General features: G+C 41.8%; 1 protein-coding gene across 2 annotated transcripts in view; it reads left to right on the top strand.

Annotated features, from left to right (window-relative positions):
• The window catches only part of BMP2K (BMP2 inducible kinase), a 151,023-nt gene that overhangs the window by 46,691 nt on the left and 81,126 nt on the right, over positions 1-23,206 (top strand). For both annotated transcript variants that reach the window (XM_008267688.5, XM_002716997.6), the window contains exons 2-3: positions 12,070-12,188; positions 14,743-14,848. In XM_008267688.5, the coding sequence (XP_008265910.1) occupies positions 12,070-12,188; positions 14,743-14,848 (225 nt within the window). The remainder of the gene's footprint in view (positions 1-12,069; positions 12,189-14,742; positions 14,849-23,206) is intronic.

Here is a 23,206-nt window from a genome sequence, read left to right as displayed (position 1 = left end):
TACATTAGGGGCTCTACGGAGTGAGACAGCACAAGATTTCATCATAATGCTCAGAATGATGTGCAATTTAAATTTAAGATTTATTTATTTCTCAAATTTTCCATATATTTTTAGACTGTGGTTGTAGTAATTTTAACTGCAGAAAGGGAAACTATGTTCAAAGGGGGAATACTTAGCAGTGCTTATTTTAACACAAAATGTTTATGTCTTTTTATTTATTTGGAAGTCAGAATGATGGGATTCCGGGGAGATATCTTCCATCTGCTGATTCTTTCCCCAAATCCCTGCAGCAGCCTGGAATGGACCAAGTTGAAGCCAGGATCCTGGAACTCCATCTGGGTATCCCACTTGCGTTGCAGGGACCCAAGTACTTGAGTTGTCATCTGCTATGTCCCAGGTTGTGTGTTAGCAGGAAGGTGCAAGTGAAGTAACCAGGACTCAACCCAGGCACTCTGATTTGGGATGCAGGTGGTTTAACAACTGTGCCACAATGCTCATTCTGTTGGCTCCAACCTCTACGATACTCATTATTAATTTAAAGGATTAAATCCTAATTTGTCCTATATCTCCTGCTGATCACTTTTTTGAAGTGGTAAATTTGGAATACTCAGTTTTATTATATAATACCTAGAGTTATTATTTTTTAAAAGTTATAGTAGGTTATGGATTCTAATGTATCTTCTGGATACGTTTACACTATTTACTGGCATTATTCTAATGTTGGGCATTTATCATAATAATTTTATGATGACTGTGGAAATGGAAGCTTCTTGAATCAATTTTAAAAGTTTTCATACTGATTTAGTAAAATGATACCATCAGCATATAAATGCCAGTTTAAAAATAATGTTAGCTTAATTTTCTGACACATTCACTCACTCTTTGTGAGATGACTGGTTATGGATTAGGGCTAATGCCATCCCTAACTAAGTCAACTGTGCAACCAATTTTCTTTATGGTTGCTTTTAGGATCTTTTTATCCTGAAATCATCTGAAATTCATGGTTATAAGCCTTGATGAGGATGTTCTTTTTTGTTCAGTGTACTGAGTATTTACCAGGTGAGATCTCTATATGTGGGATCTCATGTTTGAAGGTACTTCAGAAACTTTTTGGAGAAAAGGAATTAGAAGATAAATTTAGGGTCTGGTGTTATGATGCAGTGTGTTCAGCTGCCTCTTGGGATGCCGGCATCCCATATTGGAGTTCTGGTTCACCTGTGCTCCGGATCCAACTCCCTGCTTATGCTCCCGGGAAGCAGAAGATGATGGATGGGCTAAGTACTTCAATTTTTACCATGTGGGAGACCTGGATGGAGTTCCTGGCTCCTGGCTTCAGCCTGGCTCAGCCTCAGCTGTTGTGGCCATTTGGGGACTGAACCAGAGGATGGAAGATCAACCAATCTCTCTCTCTCTTTCTCTCTCTCTCTCTCTCCCCCTTACAAATAAATAAATCATAAATTTATTTTGTGCAAAAAATTTTGTAAACTATATATTTGAGAGGGTCTTCTGAAAGGTTATGAGAAGTGCTTATTATGGAAAAACTTTATGTGGGTGTCACAATTTTTTTGCATCAAAATAACTTTTTTTTTCCATTTTCCATGAACTTTTTAAAGTTCCTTCATGCCTTATGTTTGATGCATGTATTGTATGTTGGACATATTTTTCTCCTTCATTTTCTCTTTCTAATTTATGTAAATTTAATAATTTACATTATTTTTTAAAAAGATTCATTTACTTATTTGAAAGAGTTAAATAGGGAGAGGAGAAGCAGAGAGAGAGAGAGAGCGAGAGAGAGAGCGTGAAAGAGAAAGAGAGAGGGGTCTTTCATCCACTGCTTCATTCCCCAATTGGCCACCACGGCCAGAGCTGAGCAGATTGAAGCCAGGAGCCAGGAGCTTCTTCCAGGTCTCCCACGTGGATTCAGAGGCCCAAGCACTTGGGTCATCTTCTACTGCTTTCTCAGGCCATAGCAGAGAGCTGGATAGGAAGTGGAGCAGCTGGGTCTTGAACCAGTGCCCATATGGGATGCCAGTGCTTAAGGCCAGGGCGTTAACCCACTGCGCCACAGCGCCAGCCCCTAGAATGTTCGTTATTGAATATTGACATGAATGGGGCTAGTCCTTCAACATTCCTGTCTTTCCTCTTTCTTTTATTTTGTGGAAAATTTCTGAAAGATTTCTTCAATTTTATCTTCTAGTTCCTCTGTTGATGTTTTTACTTTTTTTTTTTTTTAAAGATTTTTTATTTATTTGAAAGGCAGAGTTACAGAGAGGCAGAGGCAGAGAGAGAGAGAGAGAGACAGAGAGAGGTCTTTCATCCACTGGTTCACTTCCCAGATGGACACAATTACCAGAACTGGGCTCATCTGAAGCCTGGGCTGGGTGCAGGGGCCCAAAGACTTGGGCCATCTTCTCCTGCTTTCCCAGGCCATAGCAGAGAGCTGGATTGGAAGAGGAGCAGCAGGGACTCGAACCGGCGCCCATGTGGGCTGCCTGCACTGCAGGCTGTAGTTTTACCTACTTCGCCACAGTGCCAGCCCCAAAGTTTTTACTTTTGAGCTCTTATTTCTAATTTGCAAAAGTAATTTCTCATTTTCCAAATATCCATTTAATGAGAGCTTGCTCCTATTTTGTGATTTGTAAGCTTTGTTCAATTCTGAGACTAAAGGTTTTTTTGGATGATTTCTTTGGCTCCTAGAGCCTCTTTAACATTCTGTTTTCTTTTTGTTCTTGCCTTTCTTCATAATAGAGATTTTCTCTCACTGTCCTTTTGTTTCTTAGAAAGAAGGAGAGAGGGAGAGAACATGCTCCTATCTGCTGATTTGCTAGATGCCTGCAGTGGCACAGTGGCTTCAGCCTGGGCTGTGGGACTGGTCTGCCTGAAGCCAGAAGCTGGGAACACAATACAGCTCTCCTGTGTGAGTGGCAGGCACCCAACTACTTGAGCCATCAATACTGCCTCCTAGGGTGTGCATTAGCAAGAAGGTAGAATCAGGAACCGGAGCTAGATATTGAACCCATGTGCTCTGATAATGGGATGCCTGTGTCTTAACTGCCTGCCCTGTTCTTTGTAAGGAATTAATTTGTAAAGTAAATGAATTTGATTAGAAATGTTTTATACAAATGGCAAGTTTCTTGTTTAGGTGCTTCACTATACAGTAATGAGAGAAAGTTGCTTTTTCATTGCTTTTTCATTTATTGACTCCCATATTTCATTATCTTTTTGTTTTGTCAGTTTCCCTTAAGAGACATTCTCTATAATTTCCTTGTGTGATTAGCCCTGAATTTAGCTGCCAATGTTCTGGTACCTGAACAGTGACATTGGCTTGAGATGAGGGATTCTCTTTCCAAATGAAGACTTATACTTAATTTCTCCCGTTGTTAGGACTACACTCATCTTTCCCTCCCCTCTCCTATCCATGTGCCCCCAAATAGCACTTACTGTCTCATATATACAACTGGCTTAACTGATTCTGCTTTGGGGTGAGTGTTGGTCTGATTGTGAGGAGTAGGGTAGGGAATCTAGAGATCTGTTTCTGTGAAGACCTTAAGCCAGACTTCTTCAAAGTCCCATTCCAATTCTTCTGTGTCTTCAGCTTTATGCTGTTAGGATAGGCTTGCTTTTGCCCACCCCTGGTTCTCTCCTTGCTAATCAGTTCTCTTAAATTTGTTGCTATATGTTGGTTAGTTTTTCTCTATCAAAATTTTGTTGACATCTACTGTCTATTCCCTACTCTTTGACTTTCTGGATTTATGATTTAAACAATTCTTTGTTACTTTTGTTCTGGAAGACACAGAGGTAAATGCTAATGTTGATACTATAATATCTTAATTGGAAATCTGTTGACTTTGTGTGATTCATTTTATATGCTGCTTTTATTCTGTAGCAGTTCTGCTTGCTAACATTCTTAACATTTATGTCCCTGATCTCCTTGATATCTATTTAAAGGTGGTGAGTAATTTGCTCATTCACTTAAAATTAATTTTACACAGTTCTTTTAAAACTTACCAATGAAACACAACCAGCACTACAATGGCAGGTTAAACAAAAAAGGGGGTTGAATTCCTTATCCTTCAGTTGTCATGTTGAGGCAAGTTTTTGTGTATGTCCTTGGATTTTTTTTTTTCTGGAGAAATGCTACACATGTGCTTTTTCATTTGTTAAAACAAACACCACTCATAGCCAAAGTAGAACAAATATTAGACTAGAAAAAATATTTATACTTATTAATTACTAATTGACAAAAGTTTATAATGCTCTCTTACCAATTTAAAGAAAATGATAACCCTTAGGAAAAGACTCCACAGAGGCAAAGACAAGTCACAGAAGTGGAAATGTAAGTGGGCAACAAATAGGGTGAAGATGTGGAGGCTCGCTGGTAATCAGAGGAATGCAGGTTGAAATAACAATAAGAAAGACTTATCAAATTGGCAAAAAATAAAATGCTTCACACACTCTGGTGAGGATGTGAGAAAACTGACTCTTGCAGATGGAAGTTGCCATAACCTTTCAGTGTGTAATCTGCTTCCTCTGAGTTGCCTTGGGAATTTACAGAAACAAAAGCACCCAGTCTTCAACAGTGTTACATTCAGTACAACATTGCTGATAATGGCAAGGAACAAACACACACAAAAAATAAATCCAACCCACATGAATGACCATCACTTTGGACGTAACTACATTATGGTACATACTTGGTATGACATAGTATAGTGCCACGTATACAGGTGGGATAGGTACGAGATGTTACTGTGATCTGTAGAATATGGTTCTTTTTTTTTTAAATTATTTATTTGAAAGAGTGAAAGAGATAGGGAAAGATTTTTTTTTTTTTTAAAAGGCAGAGTGGACAGTGAGAAAGAGAGAGACAGAGAGAAAGGTCTTCCTTTTGCCGTTGGTTCACCCTCCAATGGCCGCCGTGGCTGGCGCGCTGCAGCCGGCGCACCGCGCTGATCCAAAGCCAGGAGCCAGGTGCTTCTCCTGGTCTCCCATGTGGGTGCAAGGCCCAAGGACTTGGGCCATCCTCCACTGCACTCCCGGGCCACAGCAGAGAGCTGGCCTGGAAGAGGGGCAATCGGGACAGAATCCGGCGCCCCGACTGGGACTAGAACTTGGGGTGCCGACGCCGCTAGGCGGAGGATTAGTCTATTGAGCCACGGTGCTGGCCAGAATATGGTTCTATTTTTGTAAATGGGATTGGAGGAATGATAGGGAGAGAGTGAACTCCCTACAGGAGTGTCTTTTTTTACAAACCAGATATTTGTATAAACATTATCTGACTGAGCCTGTAAGAAATTTCCTTGGGATTGGCGCTGTGGTGTAGCAGTTTAAGCCACTGTTTGCAGCGCTGGCGTCCCCTATGGGCGCCGGTTCATGTCCTGGCTGCTCTACTTCGTATCCAGCTCCCTGCCAGTGTGCCTGGGAAAGCAGCAGAGCATTGCCCAAGTACTTGAGCTCCTGCACCCATCTGGGAGACCAGAAGAAGCTTCTAGTTCCTGGCTTCAGCCTGGCCCAGCCCCGGCTGTTGTGGCCATTTGGGGAGTGAACCTGCAGATGAAAGACCTCTCTCTCTGTCTCCTCCTGTCTCTCTCCCAGCCACCGCTACAACTCTGCCTTTTGAATAAATGAAATATTTTTTAAAACAAGAAATTACTGCCGGCACCATGGCTCAATAGGCTAATCCTCTGCCTGTGGTGCCGGCACCCCGGATTCTAGTCCTGTTCGGGATGCCAGATTCTGTCCCGGTTGTCCCTCTTCCAGGCCAGCTCTCTGCTGTGGCCCGGGAGTGCAGTGGAGGATGGCCCAGGTCCTTGGGCCCTGTACCCGCATGGGAGACCAGGAGAGGCACCTGGTTCCTGGCTTCGGATTGGTGCAGTGTGCCGCGCCGGCCGCAGCGTGCTGGCCACAGCGGCCATTGAGGGGTGAACCAACGGAAAAAGAAGATCTTTCTCTCTGTCTCTCTCTCTCACTGTCCACTCTGCTTGTCAAAAAACAAACAAATAAACAAATACGAAATTACCTCAATAAAGCCTTCATTTTTACTCATCTACCTTTGTGTGTATTAGTGTATAGAAAGAAAAGAAGTAAATTTTTAGTTAATTGTCACAGGGAGTTATTTCACGTGTGAACCTCATATACTACCCTGGAAAAAAAGCTGAAAGAGGCTGAGAATCAGTGTTCCTCAGAGCGTATACCTACGAAGAGGTAGGTACAGTCGATATCGCTTACAGGTTGCAGAAGTGACCAGTCATCCTCCTTTTCATATTTATTTTCATAAATAAGCATGTATTTCCCATTTTATTCCATCAGATTAATCCCTGTCACCAGTTCTTTTATTTTCATGAGATTTTTGAGACCATTTTAAATGCTTTAAATACCCTGATCATCTCATATTTGGAATTATAAATACAGTATTTATTTAACAACTGTGCCTTTATAATGTTGAACTGAGCATAGAAATAGATAATAAATGGAAGGTGTGGTTATTGGCAACAATCTTTCTTTTTTTTTTTTATTTTTTTTGACAGGCAGAGTGGACAGTGAGAGAGAGAGAGAGACGGAGAGAAAGGTCTTCCTTTTTGCTGTTGGTTCACCCTCCAATGGCCGCCGTGGCCGGCGCGCTGTGGCCGGCGCACCGTGCTGATCTGATGGCAGGGGCCAGGTACTTCTCCTGGTCTCCCATGGGGTGCAGGGCCCAAGCACTTGGGTCATCCTCCACTGCACTCCCGGGCCACAGCAGAGAGCTGGCCTGGAAGAGGGGCAACTGGGACAGAATCCGGCACCCCGACCGGGACTAGCACCTGGTGTGCCGGCGCTGCAAGGCGAAGGATTAGCCTAGTGAGCCATGGCGCCGGCCGGCAACAATCTTTCTTATGTATAAAATGAATTGAGAACTGAAGTACATGAGAATATGATACAGGTGCTTGTGTGAGTGAGGAGTGTGGAAATGATCCTGGAATACTTCCATGAGGAAAAATAAGTGTTGAATAATTTGGTATATATGACTGGTGGCCGGCTCCTCTCCTGGACTACTGCAGTGCTTTAACTACTTATCTTCCACTAAAGGTGTGCTTTGAGCAGACATAATATTAGTTATCACTGAAGCAGAAGGAGATATAAGCAAGTTAACCCTTTTTATTGTGAAAGCAGACACTGTCAATGATCATTATTTACAACATTTCAATGTAAATCAAATCTTAAAGTTGATGAACACATTTTCTTTATTTAGAAAATTTAACATCTGACCACATCTCTCTCTGAATTCATTGAATTGGAAAACTTTAATTTAGAAAAGTGTCTTATGAAGAAAACGGTACTCAATACTTTCCCCTTTTTCCTAATTTGCAGTTATAGAATCACACTGCCCTCTGGATAGGTAAGAATGGTTCCTCCAGGAATTTTTCACTGGCTGCATAGTTTAGTTGTGCGTCTGCCCCATCTGAGTAAGCTCTTCTTCCTCCCCTCCTACCCATCTAATAACCAATTTAAAACATACACAAAAGTAGAATAGTTAACTTATGTTGGGGGGAGGTTTAATAATATATGTACTAGGGCCCCATTTAGATCTGTTGGTTCAGACTTGGGTTAAAAACTTGGAAACTATTCAAGATAAATGGACCCATGCACCAGCTCACCAGCGGGTCTGATGTATAGGTGTTGTCTGGCCTTAGGTAAATGTCTCAAAACAAACATCATGAAATGATTTCTCTTGACCTGTAGTCATACCACTTCTTCATTCTAAATATGTTCTAACTTTCAGCATTTTCCTTAATTTTTGTGAACAAAAATTTCAGTAGATTAAGTGGTGCTTTATTTTTTATTTACTTTCAGGTTGGTTACTGTTTTAATATGAAATTAATGCTAAATGAGCTTTTTATACCAATGTCCAGCATTGTCAGAGCTTTTGCCTTAGGTACCTTTCCCCAACATGATCTTACTCATTCCTGCTAACTGCCTTGTGAGGTGGTTGATTTGATTTTCCTTTCATCATACACATGGAGATTCAGATCTAAGACATGGGAATTGTGCAGTTGGAGGAAATGCAGAATGTACTGACTCTAGAGTTTCTTAAGAGCACTTTTCCCTTACCTTTATCCCTAATAGTTTACTTTTCCTTTGGCTGCTTTGAATAGAACCAGAGTACAGATTACGTATTATGACTCAGGATGCTGCTTTACAAGGGCTATCGAATTGATAGACATGTGGGGCTGGTGCTGTGGCCCAGTGGCTTAAAGCTGCAGCCTGCAGCACCAGCATCCCTTATGGGTGCTGGTTTAAGACCTGGCTGCTCCACTTCCGGTCCAGCTCACTGCTATGGCCTGGGAAAACAATAGAAGGTGGCCCAAGTCCTTGGGCCCCTGTACCCACATGGGAAACCTGGAAGAAGCTCCTGGCTGCTGGTTTTGCATCAGCTCAGCTCTTGCTGTTGCAGTCGTTTGGGGGAGTGAATCAGCGGAATGGAAGACCTCTCTCTCTCTCTCTCTGTGGCTCTACTTCTCTCTGTAACTCTGTCTTTCAGATAAATAATTCTTAAAAATATTGATAGACATGGTACAATTTTAAAACTGCAATTAACCTATAGAGGATTCTGTGCCAAGAAGCTTTAAAAATTAAGGTGAGAAACTTTGTTTAGATGTGACAGAAGCAGTTGTTCTTTAGAATATACAGTCAATAGGATGCTTCAAAAAGTTCATGGAGAATTGAATTAAAGATAAATATTTTGGTGTAAAAATGGATACATGTGTATGAGAGATCTTCAGAAGGTTCATGGGAAATGCATACTATGAAAACAGCAGCATGGTTTTCAAAATTTTCTTACATTAAAATAAATGTGTTTTTAATTTTTTCTTTTAATTTTTATTCATATTATTTGAAAGAGAGCTCTCCATCTGATGGTTTACTTCCCAAATGCTCTTAACACACAAAGCTGGGCCAGGCCAAAGCCAGGAGCTGGGAACTTAATCTGGGTCTCCAATATGGGTGGCAAGGACCCAAGTACCTGCTCCCCAGGATGTGCAAAGCAAGAAGCTGAAATTGGAAGCAGAGCCAGGGCTTTAACCCAGGCACTCTGATATGAGATGCAGGCATCCCAGGCTGCATCTTAGTCGCCGTATCCAGAAGTCCCCCCCCCCCCCCCCGCCCCCCATTGGTTTTTTACTTCTATTTTTCCACAACCTTTTTTTTTTTTTTTGGACAGGCAGAGTGGACAGTGAGAGAGACAGAGAGAAAGGTCTTCCTTTGCCGTTGGTTCACCCTCCAATGGCCGCCGCGGCTGGCGTACCGCGCCCATCCGAAGGCAGGAGCCAGGTGCTTTTCCTGGTCTCCCATGCGGGTACAGGGCCCAAGCACTCGGGCCATCCTCCACTGTACTCCCAGGCCACAGCAGAGAGCTGGACTGGAAGAGGGGCAACTGGGACAGAATCCAGTGCCCCTACCGGGACTAGAACCCGGGGTGCCGGCGCAGCAAGGCGGAGGATTAGCCTACTGAGCCGCGGTGCCGGCCTATTTTTCCACAATCTATCTGAAGCACCCTCGTTTGAATTTCAGATACTTTCTCAGATGCAGTTAACAGAAATGCCCAATTAGCTGTGGCTTATGTAGTAAAAACATTTATTTATTTTTAAAGATTTTATTTATTTATTTGAGAGGTAGAGTTACACACAGTGAGAGGGAGAGACAGAGACAAAGGTCTTCCATCCGCTAGTTCACACCCCAAGTGGCCGGAGCTGAGCCGATCTGAAGCCAGGAGCCAGGAACTTTTTCCGGGTCTCCCACATGAGTGCAGGGGCTCAAGGATTTGGGCCATCTTCTGCTATTCCAGGCCACAGCAGAGAGCTGGATTGGAAGAGGAGCAGCTGGGACTGGAACTGGCGCTCATATGTGATACAAGCACTGCAGGTGGAGGATTAACCTACTGTGCTACAGTGCCGGCCCCCAAACATTTGTTATCTTAACATGAGAGTTTGGGAGGAAGGTAATTCCAAAGTTAGCTAATTCAGTGCCCCAACTGTTGATGTTCTGGGTAATTTCCTCTCTGATTCTTTCTTCCATCATGGCCATAGATGGCTGCATTGAGACAAAACATCATATCTGTATGCAACAAAATTGAAAAGCAGGAAGAGCAGGTTCTTCAACAGTCAGTCTGTATCTCTTCTAGATAGCTAAGATGTTACTTATTTACTAACACATATCTAAAACACTATTTTCTTGTGTTTTTAGATGAATAGCCTTTGATTGCTTCTTCATATTACAAGGGTTTTCTCACATAATTTTTATTTAAGTTTTTAGCAGACACATAAAATCATACATCATGAGGGGCAACCGGGACTAGAACCGGGGGTGCCGGCGCTGCAAGGCAGAGGATTAGTCTAGTGAGCCGCGGCGCCGGCCTCAGGCCAGAACTTTATCCCACTGCACCACAGCGCTGGCCCCCTGAATGATTATCTTTTGCATTGCATATGCATCTGGTAGGGTGAATGCTATAGTAGTTGTAGTTTCAATTTTTTAAGGAACTGCCAACCTGTCTCCACCATAACTGTACTAATTTACATTCCCGCCAACAGTGTGTGCAAGGATTTCCTTTTCTCTGCATCCTCACCAGCACTTCTTACCTTTTATTTATTTATTTATTTTAAAGAGTTATTTGAAATGCAGAGATAGAAGGGGGAAAGAGAGCGAGCGAGTGAGCGAGAGATCTTCTATCCACTGGTTCATTCCCCAGATGGCCGTGACTGAGATGATCTAAACCAGGAGCCAGGAGCCGCCTCTGGGTCTTTTTTGTTGTTGGCAGGGCCCAAGCCATCCTCTGTTGCCCTCTCAGGAGCATTAACAGTGAGCTGGGTTGAAGTGGAGCAAATTGGTGAACACTTTACTTGGTATAGAGTTGGTCTTCTGTGTATAAAGTTAATTGAAAAATGGATCTTAGTGGAGAATGGGAGAGGGAGGAGGAGGAATAGGGGTGTAGCTGGAAAGAATCATTTTATTCCTAAAGTTGTACTTATGAAATGCATGAAATTTGCATTCCTTAAATAAAAAATTTCTTTTTAATTAAAAGAAAAAGAAAATGAAGTGGAGCAGCCCAGGCCTGAACTGGCACCCCAATGGGATGCTCTCACTGTACATGAAGGCTTTATCTTTTATACCACAGCATGGGCCCCTATCTTTTATCTTTTTTGATAAAGCTGGATCTAACTGGAGTGAGATGTTGTCTCATTGTAGTTTAGATTTGCATTTCCCTGATGGTTACTGATGTTAAGTATTTTTTCCTGTACCTGTTGACCATTTTCTGTATGTCTTCCATTAGTGATAAGTGATATCTGTTTAGATCTGCCCATTTTTCATGTTGGAGTGTTTGTTTTTGCTTTTAAATTGTGTGGGTGCCTTATATATTCTGGTTATTAATCCATTGGTTGTCACTTCACTCTGTTTGTTGTTTGCTGTGCAGAAGCTTTTTAGTTTGATAAAATCCCATTTTTGTTTCCTATGGTTTTGGAGTCTGATTGAAAAAGAAATCCTTGCTTATTCCAATGTCCAGTCTTTCTTGTATCTGGGTAGAAAAATTGTTCCCTGCATTTTACCCTTATGTTTCATGGAGTTAGTTATATACTCAGTCCTGGGTCAGTTACTCATGAGGGGAAATGAAATTCCCAAGATTGAGATCGCAGTGTTGGTTGGTTCCATAGAACTGGATGAGTGACCCCGTGTGATTTGTTGATTTCTTAGTATTAAGTAACTTTATTGGTTTGTTATCACAAGAGTAGAAGTCTGATAGACAGTCAGTAGCATATGCTAAACTATAGTGTTATAATCATGTTCTGACATTTTCCATATGCTACAATTAAGGTATTCCAATGCCGAAATTAAAATTTCAGTATTAGCCTTTATAAGAGAAGCAAATTATCCTCTCTGTGCCCGTTATTGATTGGCATAGGAGGCCAGTGATAGGCTTGTAATCTGTTGGCTGCTTACTGTACTTATTTTTGTTTCCCTCTGATATTAAGCCCCACAATATTACATGATTTTGGCAGTAGTTGCTCATTCTTTTAAATTAATTGGCACTTGTTCTTGTAGGTGGATTCTCCACAGTTTTCCTTGTGCGAACTCATGGTGGAATCCGATGTGCATTGAAGCGAATGTTTGTCAATAACGTGCCAGACCTCAACATTTGTAAAAGGGAAATTACAATAATGGTAAGTGAAGAGTAACTTTGTTTTTGAAATTTGGTGTGTGTGTATGTATATTGTAAAATATTTCACTTATTTGAGAGGCAGAGAGAGGGAGAGACACAGAGAGAAGTCTTCCATCACTGGTTCATCCCCAAATGGCCACAACGGTTGGAACTGAGCCTATCCAAAGCCAAAATCCATGAGCTTCTTCTGGGTTTCCAGTGTGGGTGCATGGGCCCAAGGACTTGGACCATCTTCTACTGCCTTCCCAGGCCATAGCAGAGAGGTGGGTCGGAAGAGGAGCAGCTGGAACTAGAACCAGCGCCCATATGGGTAGCCCGCACCGCAGGAAAAGGCTCAGCCCACTAAGGCACAGTGCCGGTCCCAGGTGTATGTTGTTTTGATTTTGTATTGTAACATTCACTAGCTTTTACTCCAGCGGCTAATCGGTTTATACACCTTTTAGAAAACCTTTGAAGAACATTAAATTGGAAAACTCTCTGGGGATTTGCAGTGCATTCCTTATAGTAGTAGTTAGGGCTAAATGCAGCCAGCCTTGTCCCCTCCTCTTCCCTTTCCTGGTGTAGGTTCAACAGGCAAGCAGCTGTACTTCTTGCTTTCTTTTCTTGAATCCATTTTAATTATAGAATATTTTGAAGATAGAAACATCCAGAGAATTATATAGTAAACACCAAGTTTATCTACCATCCAGCTTAAGAAATGAAAACCTTGCAGATACTATTTGAAGCCTTCTGTGTATTTCTCCCCAGCTGTGTCTGTGTGCTGTCTTCCTCTCTGTAAAGAACCACTGTCCTGAATTTGGTGTTCTCTGTTCCTATGCTTGTATTTTCCTTTTTTATTTAGGGAATTCATGTTTCACTGCTGTGGATGGCTTCTTCTTATTATTTTCACCTCTTCCATTATTTATCAAATGATTAGACACAAAGACACATATATGTGTACACACATATTTTAAGTTTTTGTTTATTGAAGTGAAATATACATAATGTAAAATTAGCCATTTATAAAAATTTATTCGAAAGGCAAAGTGACAGGGAGAGACAGAGAGAAAGGGAGAGAGATCTGTTTCCCACTTGCTGGCTTATTAAATAAATAGCTGCAGTAGCCAGGACTGATTCAGGCTGAAGCCAGAAGCCAGGACCTCCATCTTGGTCTCCTATGTGGGTGGCAGGGAAGTAGTTTGGAAACAGAGTAGCTTAGACTGGAACCTGCATTCTGATAAGGAATGCAGGCATCCCATGCAGCAGTTTAACCTTTCACATCACAATGCCTGCCCCAAAAATTAACTGTGTTGAAGTGGCCAATTCAGCAGCATGTAGTACATTCCCATTGCTGTGTAACTGCTACCTCTCTAATTTTTAATGTCACCCAGAAAAGAAACTCCTACCCATTTAGCAGCTGCTTCCCATTTCCCCTTCCTCCAGCTCCTGGCAACCATAAAACTGTGCTGTGGCTCTCTGGATTTATCCATTCTGGGTATTTCCAATAAATACCGTTGCCTAGTATGCTGTCATTTGTGTCTTTTTACCTAATATGTTTTTGAGATTATGTCCATGTTATAGCATATTTCAGTACTTCATTACTTCATAAGGCCAAGCAGTATTCCATTGTGTGAGAATGCTTCAAAATATTGATGGAGCAATTAAAAGATGTGCTTATGGGGCTGGTGCTGTGACCTAGCGGGTAAAGCTGCTGCCTGCAGTGCCAGCATCCCACATGGGCACCGGTTCGAGTCCCAGCACTCCACTTCCAGTCCAGCTCTCTGCTATGGCCTAGAAAAACAGTAGAACATGACCTAAGTGCTTGGGCCCCTGCACTCCCATGGGAGACCTAGAAGAAGCTCCAGGCTCCTTACTTTGGATCAGCCTGGCTCTGGCTCTTGATGCTATTTCGGGAGTGAACAAGAGGATGGAAGACCTCTTCCTCTGTCTGCCTCTGCCTCGATAACTCTGCCTTTCAAATAAATAAATAAATCTTAAAAAAAAAAAAAGGATTTGTTCATTTTGGTACAAAAAGTTTTGAAATCTAAGAATAGTTTTTTTTAATCATAATGTGCATTTCCATGAGCTTTTTGAAGACTCCTTATGTAAACATATATAAAATATTTTGCTTATTTAATTGAGAGGTAGAGTTATAGACAGAGAATGGGAGAGAGAAAAGCAGAACAAAACATAATTGTTAATTCATAAATAGAGCTTCATTCTTTTACTTTTTTAGATTAAGATAAATATAAGTAAAAATTCTTTTGTTCTTGAATTTCAAAGGACTGTCTTGTGCTCTCACTTTTTGAGTTACTTTTGAGGGAACTGTCTTCCTGGTTGAATTGAAAAAGAAATATTTATAAATATTTTCCTACTATAAATGGCAGTCACATATGATAAACTTTGAATTGAAATCATAGAAGCCTTTGGTTGATTGAAATATGTCAGATTCCATACTTGTGCCTACTGCTTACATTTAGTCTTTAAATATAGTAATTTAGATTTATTTAAATGAGTGTTTAATGTTATACTTCAAAATGTATATTTTCTACTTTTTAAAATTTTCTTTTTTACAGAAAGAGTTATCTGGTCACAAAAATATCGTGGGTTATTTGGACTGTGCTGTTAATTCAATTAGTGATAATGTATGGGAAGTGCTTATCTTAATGGAGTATTGTCGAGGTAAGTATCTTTCTGCATTTGTCATACACTAAAAATTTGCCTTAAAATGGGCTAGTTATCTTGAAGTCTCCCAGGATAGCTGTTATTTTGTCCTGAACACTTACTATTGCAATCTCGGCTTTAATTTTCTATTTAAGAATCCTATCAAAAAATTATTTAAAATCTAGTCATAGCTGCTGCAGTTATGAGCATGTAGTTGGAGAATTAGAAAATGCCGTTGGGCTTAAAACAGGAAATATAAGTAGATAAAGAGTTAGACTTCTTGATCATTATAGTTCTTTAGTAATGTAATCAAGAAGAGCAGAATGTGTCGATGCTAGTGTTGGGACATTTTTCCGTACTAAATTTAACAAAATTGAGAATGCATTTTGATCTATAATCTTTTTTTTTTTTTTTTTTTTTTTTTTTTGACAGGCAGAGTTAGACAGAGAGAGAGAGACAGAGAGAAAGGTCTTCCTTTCATTGGTTCACCCCTCAGATGGCCGCCACAGCCCGCGTGCTGCGACTGGTGCACCGCGCTAATCCGAAGCCAGGAACCAGGTGCTTTCTCCTGGTCTCCCATGCGGGTGCAGGGCCCAATATAGCCTTCCTGGGCTATAGCAGAGAGCTGGACTGGAAGAGGAGCAAGTGGGACTAGAACCTGGGGTGCTGTCGCCTCAGGTGGAGGATTAGCCTAGTGAGCTGCGGCGCCGGCCATGGCCTATAGTCTTTAAAAATCCATATTATGTAGTTTTATTTATTTATTTTGGTAAATATCAAAAGAAGATAAAAAGTCAGTGTCTTTGGACCTAATATGAGATATTTATGTCTACATAAGGATTTATTTATTCAGTTGAAAGAGTTACAGAGAGAGAGAGAGAGAGAGAGTTAGTTGGTTAGTTCTTGCATCTGCTGGGTCACTTGCCAGGTGGCTGCAATGGCTGTGACTGGGCCAGGACAAAGCCAGGAGCCTCAAACTGCATCCAGGTCTCCCATATGGGTGCAGGGACCTAAGCACTAGGGCCATCTTCTGCTGGTTTCCCAGGTGCACTGAGGGAGCTGGGTTGAAAGTGGAGCAACTGGCATTCGAACTGGTGTCCATATGGGATGTTGGCATTGTGGACTGTGGCTTAACCCCCTGTGCCACAATGCTGGCCCTGATAGTGATATTTTTTCTTCCCACTTTCCTGAATTCTAGCGTTTATGATTCAGATTTTTAGGTGGGTTACAGTTCACCAGTAGACCTTTACTAGTTGTGCCTTTTTACAGATAATTAAGTCAAGTGTAGTCATATCTCTGGTTGAGTTTCATTCACTCAGAAGACTTTTTTTTTTTTTTTTTTTAAGATTTATTTATTTGAAAGGCAGAGTTAGAGGGAGAGAGAGAGACAGAGAGAGGCGTCTTCCATCCGATGGTTCACTCACCAAATGGCTGAGCAGATCGAAGCCAGGAGCCAGGAACTTCTGGTTCTCCCATGTGGGTGCAGGAGCCCAAGGACTTGGGCCATCTTCCACTGCTTTCCCAGGCCATAGCAGAGAGCTGGATCGGAAGTGGAGCAACTGGGACTTGAACCGGCGCCCCTGTGGGATGCCGGCACTGCAGTTGGTGGCTTTACCTACTGTGCCGCAGCGCTGGCCCCTCAGAAGGCATTTTAAAAGGGAAAATCTAACGAGCTGCAGGCTTTAGGGACAAATTTTATTTTAAAGTAGAATAGTCACTACTCTCATGCCCTATTCCTCTCCTACAAGGCACTTAAAATACTGAAGATATATCCTGTTTTTTCTTTTTTAAAGATGTTATTTATTTATTTGTGAGGTAAAGTTACAGAGAGGGAAAGACAGAGAGAGTGGTCTTCCAGCTGTTGGTTCACTCTCTAAGTAGCATCAGTGGCTGGAGCTGGGCCAGGAGCTTCACCCGGGTCCTTCACATGGGTGCAGGGGCCCAAGCACTTGGGCCATCTTCTACTGCTTTCCCAGGCCATAGCACAGAGCTGGAGCTGGATCAGAAGTGAAGCAGCTGGAACTCGAACTGGCACCCAAATGGGATGCTGGCACTGCAGGCGGAGGCTTTTACTCTCCATGCCACAGTGCTGGCCCCTAGAGATATTTCTTATCATACTGTCCTGAGGATCGATAATTTCATTGAAATCTTAGAGTGCAAAATAGAAGGAACTCAGAAAATCAGGGCAAGGATGTGATTCTGGGCATGTGAAGGCTCCTCAAAGCAGGCGTGCTAGTTCTGTGTCTGATTGAATGTTTGGATGCTGTCTCCAAGAGATAATATATTCACTTTTTAAAAAAAGATTTATATATTTATTTGAAAGTCACAGTTACACACAGAGAGAAGGAGAGGCAGAGAGAGAGAGAGAGAGAGAATCTTTGATCTGTTGGTTCACTCACCAAATGACCACAACGGCCGGAGCTGCTCTGATCTGAAGTCAGGAGCCAGGAGCTTCTTCCAGGTCTCCCTCGTGGGTGCAGGGGCCCAAGCATTTGGGCCATCTTCTACTGCTTTCCCAGGCCATATCAGAGAGCCGGATTGTAAGTGGAGCAGCTGTGAGTTGAACTGGCACTCATATGGGATGCTGGCACTGCAGGTGGCAGCTTTACCTGCTATGCCACAATGCCAGTCAATATATTCACTTTTAAATTCACTCACTGTTTTAATTGTTTTGTTTGCCACTTAGTGGTAATATGTAATAGTCTACAGTTATATTTCGCTATACTTTTGTTTTCTCCTGAAGTTAATTCCTTTTTTTTTCATTTACCTAATTTTCTTTTCTTTTTCTTTTTTTTTTTTAAGATTTATTTTATTTATTTGAAAGACAGAGTTACAGAGACAGGTAGAGAAAGAGAAAGAGAGGTCTTTCATCCACTGGTTCACTCCCCTATTGGCTGCAATGGCCAGAGCTGCGTCCATCCGAAGCCAGGAACCAGGAGCTTCTTCTGGGTCTCCCACACAAGTGCAGGGCCCAAGGACTTGGGCCATCTTCTGCTGTTTTCCCAAGCCATAGCAGAGAGGTGGATTGGAAGAGGAGCAGTTGGGACACGAACCAGCGCCCATATGGGAGGCCAGGGTGTTAAACTGCTGTGCCGTAGTGCCGGCCCCATTTACCTAATTTTCTTTGATATGTAGTGGTATTTTAGTCCCACAGTCCACATTAGAGATTTTTATGCAGGATGTTTAGACATGTCAGTATTTGTGTCGATTTTGTTTTTTCTTCTGTTGGAAACATTCCTTGGGACACTTTAGTCCTCCTGCTTAACTTTAAACAGCACTTTGTTGTCGTTCCAGGAACTCTTTGCCTTCCTTCTAGTGAGACTCTCTGATACTAATGCCTCCCCATTGTGTTTACGCCCTTGCTTGGAGGAGTTCATTTTTCAGTGGCTCTCTGATAGGGAATTTATTGGAGGAAACTTTCTGAAGCCTTGAATATATAAACATGTGTTTATTCTACACCCACATTGAAGTTTTAACTGAGTGGCTGGATTTTAGCATAGAGATAATTTTTGTTCTAGAACTTTGAAGGCATTGTTCCTTTCTTTCCCTAGCATTGCTATTGAGAAGTCTGATGTTGTGACTGTTTTCTATGTGACCTTTTTTCTCCATAGACACTTTCAGTTACAATTTTCCCTTTATCGCCAGCATATCAGAGTTTCAGGATTAAACATCCTTAGTAATGCTCATTTTGGTATCCTTTTTCCAGGACACGCATTTCTTAAGATTTACTTTATTTATTTGAAAGACACCGTTACAGAGAGAGAGGGACAGAGAGAGAGAGAGAGATCTTCCTTCTGCTGGTTCACTCTCGTAATGGCTGCAACGGCTGGGGCTACACCCGTTCCAAAGCCAGGAGCCAGGAGCTTCTTCCAGGTCTTCCATGTGGTTGCAGGGGCCCAAGGACTTGGGCCATTGCCTACTGCTTTCCTAGGCCATAGCAGAGAGCTGGATCAGATAAGGAGCAGCATGGATTAGAACTGGCGCCCATATAGAATGTTGGCGCTTCAGGCCAGGACTTTAACCCACTGCGCCGTAGCGCTGGCCCCTATTATTCTATTTTAGTTGGATTCATTCATTCTTTTTTTTTTTTTTTTTTTTCCGACAGGCAGAGTGGATAGTGAGAGAGAGACAGAGAGAAAGATCTTCCTTTTGCCGTTGGCTCACCCTCCAGTGGCCGCCACAGCTGGTGCACTGCGGCCAGCGCACCGCGCTGATCCGATGGCAGGAGCCAGGTGCTTCTCCTTGTCTCCCATGGGGTGCAGGGCCCAAGCACTTGGGCCATCCTCCACTGCCTTCCGGGCCACAGCAGAGAGCTGGCCTGGAAGAGGGGCAACCGGAAAAGAATCTGGTGCCCCGACCGGGACTAGAACCCGGTGTGCCGGTGCCGCTAGGTGGTGGAGGATTAGCCTAGTGAGCTGGGGCGCTGGCTGGATTCATTCTTTAACTCTTATCTTTCAGTTCTATAGAATTTTATATTTTTAAGTATCTTTTTAAGAAGATTTATTTATTTGACAGGCAGAGTTACAGAAAGGAGAGAGAGAGAAAGAGATAGTGTGCACATGAGCTATATTTTATCTGCTGGTTCCCTTCCCAGATGGCCACAATGGCTGTGGTTCGTCCAAGCTGAAGCCAGGAGCCTAAAACTTCTTCTGGGTCTTTCATGTGGTTGGTAAGAACTCAAGTACTTCAGCCATCTTTTGCTGCCTTTCCATTAGCATTAGAAGGAAGCTCTGTTAGAAGTGGAGCAATCAGGGTTCGCGCTGTGTTGTAGTGGGTAAAGTCACTGCCTGCAGTGCCGGCATCCCATATGGGTGCTGGTTCGAGACCTGGCTGCTCCACTTCTGATCCAGCTCTCTGCTATGGCCTGAGAAAGCAGTAGAAGATGGCCCAAGTGCTTGGGTTCTTGCACCTGCATGGGAGACCTGGAGGAAGCTCCTGACTTCTGGCTTCAGATCAGCCCAGCTCCGGCTGTTGCTGCCATTTGGGGGAGTGAGCCAGTGGATGGAAGACCTTTCTGTCTGATTCTCCCTCTCACTGCCTGTTACTCTACCTGTCAAATAAATAAATAAAATCTTAAAAAAATACACCTTGCCTTTTTTTTGGTTTTAGGCCCAAATCATCTGTTTGCAGATATTAATTTCAGTTACTAAAATATTTTTTCTTTCTCTTGTGTTTTTGTTTTATTTGAATTCTTTTCTATTGTTAGGCTCTTTTATGTTTGTAGTTTTCTGCACATGTTTCACTGGCTAAGGTTAGTCCATGAGTTACAGATGAAAATGTACCTTCCTGCGTGGGCAGTTCTGTCTTTAGAGAAAGAATCCGAGGACCTGAACAGAATATGCTCAGTCCTTTTGTCAGATAAATCATTTAGGTACACTCCTTTTTCTCCCACGGAGAAGCAATGTTTTGGAGGGGTTGAACATGGGAAGTAAATACTCTCTCCTTATATCCTCTATAAAAGTAATTGTATAACAGAAAATTATTGAACAATGAATGCACTTTTGCAAGAAAACCAGTGTAGTATTTAAATAGTTCAAGTGCATTGGTCTTGATTATGTAGAAATCAAGCTTTATAGAAAGTAAAAAAATGTGAAACCCCTACATGGTTTCAGATATTCAGTGTTTATAATCAGCTTTTATCAGTCTCTGCAAATTCATGGCTTGATAGTGCTTTCTTTGTGATTATTCTGATATACAGATTGAAGGGAGATGATATACTTAAGGTACCAGACTTCCAGATATTAATGTTAGTATTTTGAGAACATTTTCTGTTATTTTAGGTATAATTCATGAGTAAATTATGAAAATTTATGAATTTTTAATTTCTGTTCCTAAGAGGTGTTCTACTTAAGTTCCCATGAATTATGTATTTTAGCTTTTGTATATTTAGAAGAATCCCTGAACTCAGGAGTATCAGACAGTAGCTGTCTGTTGCTTGTGTGTGTCTGTGCACTGCTGCTCTCCTCTGAGCTGATGGGTGGTGCTGCTGGTTTTGGCGGGGCTGGGTCACGTGTCAGTGTCCTTAGCTGGGATTAGTTGGGATAGCCATCTTCACGCATTCCTCTTCTTCCTGACATGAAGAAGCTGTCTTGGGGCAGGTTTTTGCCATGGCAGTGGTGAAACTAAGAGGGCATGTGGGAGCACATGAGGCCCTTAAAGCCTCATTTTGGGACTGGAACACTGCCACTTCTGTCCTTTTTGTTGTTCAGAGAAAATCATGACCAAGCCCAAGTCAAAGAGCAGGAAACCTCTGCCCCATTTATTGGGAACATCTGCAAAGTTACCTGGTAAAGGCAATGGAACAGGGGAAGGTCGGCAATATGGGGCCAATGGTGCAAACAACTACAGATAAAATTGACTAATCCTGTAGTACAAGCAAGCCAAATTACCAAAATTTAAATGGAGCAGTAGGCTGTACTTAATGGTTTTTGAAGTGAAGTAGTACTCAGTGTGCTCAGGAATAAAGGTTGTTGAACAAAGTTAAAAGGTTCAAAAAATGTTGAGTTGTAAAGTTTTAGTAATGAAATTGGGCTTAGTGTACAAAGCTTTTGTTTAAGAAATGAGAAATATGCAAAGATTTGAGAGGAATATACATCTTACTTTAATTTTAAAGTATTTATTTATTTATATGAAAGAGTTATGGGGGTTAGGGGTGGGAGAATAGACAGACAGATCTTCCATCCAATGGTTCACTTCCCAGATGGCCGCAATGGCTAGTGCTGGGTCAGGCTGAAGCCAGGAACCAGGAGCCTCATTGGGGTCTCCCATGTGAGTTGCAGGAGCCCAGACACTAGGGCCATGTTCCGCTGCTTTTCCCAGGCCATTAGCAGGAAGCTGGATTAGAAGTTGGGCAGCCAGGATATGAACTGGTGCCCATATAGGATGCTGGTATTGTAGGCATTGGCTTTATCTGCTGTGGCCCTTATATCTTATTTTAAAAGGCCGTCAATATATTATGTTTGATTTCTGAGTCTCATTCTATACTTTTTTCATTATAGTAACCTTCTTTTAAACTTTATGTAATTTCCATAAAACTGATGTTGAATGAAATCTACATTTGAAATTCAACTCAAATACAGTTTTTAGTCTTCTGTTGGGACCTGATGTGTTGGTTCAAGATTTCAACTCTAGAGATCTCTGATAGATGAAAGGGGATCTGTTTAAAATTTGGTTGCTCAGTTTGTCATTTTGAAGTTTGGAAGAGGTAGAATGAGTTCCAGGTTTTGACTTCTTTAGTTGCAAAATTGTAGTTGAAGTATGTGAATGACAATCAAGAAAGCATTTTTCATCCATTTAGTTTTGATTTAACCAGATTTCTCTAGTTTAAGAAAATATAGGGAGTGGGCCAAATGACAGAATGGAGGAAGGCATTGTCCAGTCAGGTGCCTCAAGCTTTTGGGATGAGACAAATGAAACCTGAGTTTTCTGAAAGTGGAGATTCATAGGTAAAATGTAATATTCTTTCTGCCTTAAAATCCTAAGGGAAAAACAAGTATTTTGGAAAAGACAGAGATTGCTATTTAGGTAGTAATAATAAAAAAAAAAAAACAGTGTATCTGCACTGCATATGAATTTCAAAGTAGTAAGCATTTGTTTTATCCAGTTTTGTTAAAAGGAATGTTAAAATTTTTTAAAAGATTATTTATTTGAAAGTCAGTGTTACAGAGAGAAGGAGAGGCAGAGTGAGAGTGAGAGAGAGAGAGAGGGAATGAGGGAGAGAGGTCTTCCATCTACTGGTTCACTCCCCAATTGGCTGCAAGGGACGGAGCTGTGCCAATCTGAAACCAGGAGCCAGGAGCTTCTTCCTGGTCTCCCACTGCTGGTGCAGGGGCCCAAAGACTTGGGTCATCTTATACTGCTTTCCCAGGCCCTAGCAGAGAGCTGGATTGGAAGTGGAGCCCATATGGGATGCTGGTACTGCAGGTGGTGGCTTTACCCATTATGCCATAGTGCTGGCGCCAGAATGTTAAAAATTAATACAAGATTTATGCATTTTTAAATTATCAAGTTTTGTTCTTAATAGATAAATTTCTGTATGAGTCACATTTATTTGTGTTCTTATTGTATAATGGTGTTAAGTTTTTCTCATTGTTATTAGACTATAATTATTATATTATATAATAACCCTCTCAAGGCTGATTGATTTTAGCAGATTACTCTGGTCCATTCTCTCTTACGGGCATTATAGCACTAGCCTCTTAACTCACCTCTGCATTCCCAGCCTTGATGCCCCTGTCTCCCAGTCAAGATAAATCTTCAAGAGTCAGGTCAGGAAATTTCACTGACTCTCAAGATAGATGTATTGGAGATCCCCATCTGCCTTGTCAGTGTCATCTCCCCTTGACGTCCTCTCTGGTTCCTAGAGCATATTGGCTTTCA

This window comes from Oryctolagus cuniculus, chromosome 8 (genome assembly GCF_051225735.1).
Source record: "Oryctolagus cuniculus isolate XC-2025 breed Fujian yellow rabbit chromosome 8, ASM5122573v1, whole genome shotgun sequence".
Taxonomy (NCBI): Eukaryota; Metazoa; Chordata; class Mammalia; order Lagomorpha; family Leporidae; genus Oryctolagus; species Oryctolagus cuniculus.
Note: the sequence above shows the minus strand (reverse complement) of the source record. Positions and strands in the feature narration are given on the sequence as shown.